This window comes from Montipora capricornis, chromosome 7 (assembly GCF_036669925.1).
Source record: "Montipora capricornis isolate CH-2021 chromosome 7, ASM3666992v2, whole genome shotgun sequence".
Classification (NCBI taxonomy): Eukaryota; Metazoa; Cnidaria; class Anthozoa; order Scleractinia; family Acroporidae; genus Montipora; species Montipora capricornis.
The window spans coordinates 14,770,474-14,775,473 of record NC_090889.1 but is presented as its reverse complement, the minus strand read 5'-3'; the positions used below and the strand labels follow the sequence as shown (position 1 = coordinate 14,775,473).

Here is a 5,000-nt window from a genome sequence, read left to right as displayed (position 1 = left end):
GGAGATTTTGGAGGCAAATTTTTATAGTTAGTGCTTTGGAATTAGGGTGGCTTCGTTTCATGAATCGCAAGAGTTTAGAGAGAAGAAGGTGGATGACAAAGAGGCGCGTTTCTGCCCGACAACACCTCGCCATCAATCTGAACTGGAGATCTTAAATTGCTTGAACGACATTCGACATCCTGGCCACTCTTTTGCCACAACCGCGTCCAAACAACTTCATCCAATCAACGTGGTGCAAGTCAAGAAGCAGAAAATGGCGGCATGAAATACGTACACGCAACGCTTGATGGGTAAATGTACAAGTGCGCATGTGTCAAATTACCATTAACCCGCGTTCAATCCAGGCTTGTGTTCACACGACATCTCTTCAAAAGTAACCCAGGTTCGAACTGCAGTTGTGAGTCGAACCTGCCTCTGGAGATGGGTTGGATTAAGCCAGGTCGAACCTGGGTTAGCAGCGTTCAAACGACGATAACCAAGGCTCAAGTTAATTTGAACCCACGGTGAACCTAGGCTAGTTTATGCCGTGTGGATTGGGCTTTTAAGTTGTTGCAGAGAAAGCCCCAAAAAGTGATCCAACCTTGAACGGAATTCAAACCTCCCATGACCGTGCGATTGCGTGCACTTCTTCTACTAACAAAGGGAGCTTTCTTTTTGTCAGAACTGGCCGGCCATACCGATCAGTTTGCAAAGAAAATGTAACAATTTGAAGGAACACTTTCACGATAATCCCTCGCATTCTTTTGGAGGAGTATACATCATCCCTGAAGTGTGTTAATTTGAAGGTGTTGTAGAGTTAGTCCTTTCAAATGCCCGATCTGGCCAGTCAGTTCTGTTGAATCGAAAGCGTCCTAAGCCGAGTATCAAGTCCGTTGGAAGCTGATGAATTGCGAGTTCAACTTTATCACGCACGAGGTGAACGGCTTTGACTTTTTTTTCAATCGACTTATGCCATCTAACTTCAATACGACAATTCAGCGAAAGCTAGTCTTCATTCCCAAACGATGTGGTATGTCTCCATTACCTTTCTTCATTCACTGATCAAGTATGGCAACTACAGTGGAACAATGTCTACAATAAATTACTTTTGAAGAGTACTCTACTTACAAAGTTCTTCGTCAACATAAATATATACAAGAGTTACATAACGCTCTGCCACCTTTTACTACACCAGCAATGCGTTAATCAGACAACCACGTGAAAAATAAACGTTGAAAGACAAACATAGTAAAACACTTGACAAACTTACGGGTTAGCAAGAAGATCAGCAACCGTAGGGAGTCCAGATTTGTTGCAAGCTTCATCGCTTAAAATTGACAACAATATCGACTCTAAGAAAGAAAAAATGATGAGATCATGAGAATATTCACCCTAAAATCGAATCCTAGACCTAGTGGCCGGGCATGGCATTCTCCCAAAATCCGAGAATCTGTTCCCCCAATGGAATTACACCGAGGACATTGCGATTACTAGGAAAATGATGGGAGATAATTGTCAATTGCCCCGCGATACTGCTAGAACTGAAATTGTCGAAATACAGTATCGAATCTCGCTATAGTATTAAAGGAATCGGTAAATGTCAACCCCAGTTGACGAATAAAAAGGTTCATTTTTCCGATGATGACTCGGGAATACTCGGAAAAACGCCGAGTGCTCCCTTGCAGGAGTCGAACTTATACGACCTTCCGATTATCACTAGTTCGGATTCTCTACCTGACTGGTCGAAAGGAAACTGGTGGGAACAAGTTCAGGTCACACTTGTCGCGCGATACAACTGGTACTAAATTGTCTGACAAAGGGTGCTTTCCTTCTAACCCTGCGCGATTTTCCCGCGCTTTTAGCAAGTTGCATGGAATTGCGACGAATTTGGATTGGTTCATTGCGCTGTTGCACCTGCTGTGATTGGTTGAAGTAATTACTTTGGTATTTGCTTGACGACGCTCAATAGACCTTTTCACGGTTAGTTTTTCTTAATGTGGCTAAATATAATTTTGGCTAAGTTAGACTCGAACTAATGCAGTCAGCGGTTTCACCCCTTACGGTACGTGACCTGCGGGGTGGCCCTTTGGGGATTTGCAGGGCCTTTGTGTCATGTTGCTTTTCTCATGCGTTGTTGCTTGTTGATCTTTGCGGATCAATTGCTCTTGTTAGCGAATCTTTGCGGATTCTCTTACAATGTAATCTAACGTGGATGCGAGGCAATTTTGCGTTAAAACTACAAAATAACTCGAAATTGCCTCACATACATGCTAGATGAGAAAAACTAACCGTGAAAAGGGTTATTGAAAACCACTCTATTTTGTCTTTAATTATCGGGATAGATTTCACAAATACGTCAGCCAAAGTCATTGCTACACTAAAGTCACAACACTTACTAAGTTGAGAAGGACAGTTTTGGGGGACATCTTTAAGAAAGCTGCTGCGTAATGGTTCCCCACATAGCATTTCATATAATAAATGGGCAAAGCAGTACACATCTTGAGTTTCTTTTTCCTGGATTAAAACAAAAATCCCAAGAAGACTAGTTATGTCTTTATGTATTTAGCAATGCATTTTGCATGCCTCAACGTAAATCGATTAAAAGCAGACGAGGAGAGCCGTCAAAGTTCCCTGCTAGCAGATGTCTTTCTTTGTTTTTTTTTTCGTTCGCTGGGCTGACGAGTACGGGAAAAGACAACAGCCATGGGTCGAAACTCACTGTGTTGAGCATGCGCGGCGGTTACTTAGCGACCGAATCCTCACAAGATACTTCATGTTGTGCGGACTCACTTAAAAGCAGCGGAATCACTGTAAGGGAATACGCGGAACACAGCGGGCTCAAGTCACAGTCAGCAAGCATATCATGGGGCATGCGCTTTGAAGAGTGCCTTCCAAGGTTATGGACGGTGGTTGGATCAAAGTGAGTTTTGACCCATGACAGAGGTTTCTTTTCCCATACTCATCAGCCCAACGAACGCAAAAAGAAGACACCTCTGCTAGCAGGGAATCGTAAAAGGTGTTTACCTGTATTTTTTTCATAGGAACATAACGATGTCTGTTAATGGGTGGAACTCCTAACAATCCAGTTTCAATGTCTAGTAATCTAAACAAAAGACAAACATTACAAAGTTAATCAGAGCTAAGCACTTTGTAAGGTGGTAAATTATCCAAGCAAGCCACAGACTGCTGCTAACGAACAGGCTAGTTCAGAATCAGTAATCAGCAGTTTCCTTCGTTTTTCCGATGGAAAAAAAACAACAATTCTTCAGAACCCAGACTTCGTTCTTCTGTTCTTGCACAGTTTGAAAGAAGCCTATTGTTCTGTGAATGAAAAATAAGGCACATCTTGAGGAGTCAGTCACAATATTGGTCTATCGGTACAGAGAGGACAAAAAGACAGGGTTGATTATACTTGTAGCCACGAAGGGAAATTTTTTCCACAATTGCTTGAAATCTCGCAATTTGATTGGCTGTTTTGCAGTTGTCGATAAGAGTCTTGACAAGGCTGCTTGCGTTATTTGGGGAAATAAACCAATCAGATTGCGAGAAAGTTATAGAAAACGCTTGCACTTTCTTTGTGTCACGATCTTGGTCACGCTCTGAAATAAACATATTCTTTGACGTTTGTGTTGTGTTGTTGTGGACTCACTAAGGCGTAAACAACATTTTGACCACTGTGATGACGAATATCGTTGCCGATAAGAGTACGGACAACGTTGAACCACATTCGATTTTTTAAAGTCGGAATTGAATAAATGAATCCGATTAAACCTCAAAGAAGTCTGATTTTTTCCTCGGCATCCTCAACAATAAACTTAACAACAATGACTGAGCATTGAGCAATTCAGTAATATTAACCTTCATCTCCCTTCGCCTCTCTTTTCAGACATTCTCATCTTACCTACAAACATTACCATCTAAAACAATGTTTCCAGAATGTAAGTGACCTACAAAATTTAAAGGTGTTTTAGCACGGGTGAAACGGTGAAACGGAGTTACATGCGACACAACAATTTGCCTGCGTAGCAAGCGTTTCTGCTCGAACGAAGGGCTCCCAAACGATTTTTCGCAAACTGGCGCGTGAAAGTCGTGCGGTCACCTTGTCCCAACTTTCGCGCGGCCAGCTTGCAGAAAATCGTTTGGGAGCTCTTCGTTCGAACAGGAACGCTTGCTATGCAGGCTAAACAAAAATAAACAGAGAAACTGTGTTCGAAGTCTTCAGTGGAACAAGGGATCATATCTTGACAGCTGGAAAAGTAAATTGGGGTATCTACCAGAAAAAAAAAAAAAAAAACACTCAGAGAGGGAGGAAGCACGGATGGCGTAGTGGTGAGAAAACTGTTGCCAAGAGAACATGGCTATTGTCATAGAAACATTATTAATATTTATTTAGCTGGAGTCAGAGGTGAGTTCTAAGAACATTTTATGAACTGTAGTCTGAACTTCAATCAGACTTGAAAAGACCTTGACAAGCCTGGAGATTAGGGCTTTCTTCAAAAAGGTCAGTTATATCAAACTGTTAAGGAAAGTAAGTAAAAACGTTCTTTCCAGAAGAAAAAAAAAAAGCAGAACAACAGAACGTCCAATGAACATTGCAATTCGCCCTGAGCGTCAGTGTGTCTGTGATGTGTTGGTGGTGAGTCGGTAATGCATCGGTGTTATGTCAGCCGATGTGTTGGCCGATGCAATGGCCGATATGTCGGTGAGATCAGATTCGTTTCATAGTTACCCACTCGTGTCACTTTAAAACAAGGACACGCAATATTCAAAATTCAAGACTAAAGCGGCGTTCACATCATAAACAAATGCTGTACATTACCCTTTGTGTGCAAATGATGAAATGTACTAACCATAGGGAATCCCTTTTTCGTGTAAGAACCTTAACGCCTACGAAAACGAAAACCAGAAGTTAGATATCAGGAATAGAAAGACTAATGACTGCAAAATAGTACGTCACATTCAGTGCAACAATCCCTTGGTGGAGAGTAGTAACGTAGAGCGCATGCAAGCCCTATACAGTA

General features: G+C 41.9%; 1 protein-coding gene across 1 annotated transcript in view; it reads right to left on the bottom strand.

Annotated features, from left to right (window-relative positions):
* LOC138058258 (PX domain-containing protein kinase-like protein) overlaps positions 1-5,000 on the bottom strand; it is a 32,284-nt gene that overhangs the window by 13,176 nt on the left and 14,108 nt on the right. Inside the window, exons 11-15 of the mRNA XM_068904168.1 lie at positions 4,830-4,866; positions 3,881-3,926; positions 3,004-3,082; positions 2,376-2,493; positions 1,250-1,331 (exon numbers count right to left, since the gene is read on the bottom strand). Coding sequence (XP_068760269.1) covers positions 1,250-1,331; positions 2,376-2,493; positions 3,004-3,082; positions 3,881-3,926; positions 4,830-4,866 — 362 coding nt within the window. The remainder of the gene's footprint in view (positions 1-1,249; positions 1,332-2,375; positions 2,494-3,003; positions 3,083-3,880; positions 3,927-4,829; positions 4,867-5,000) is intronic.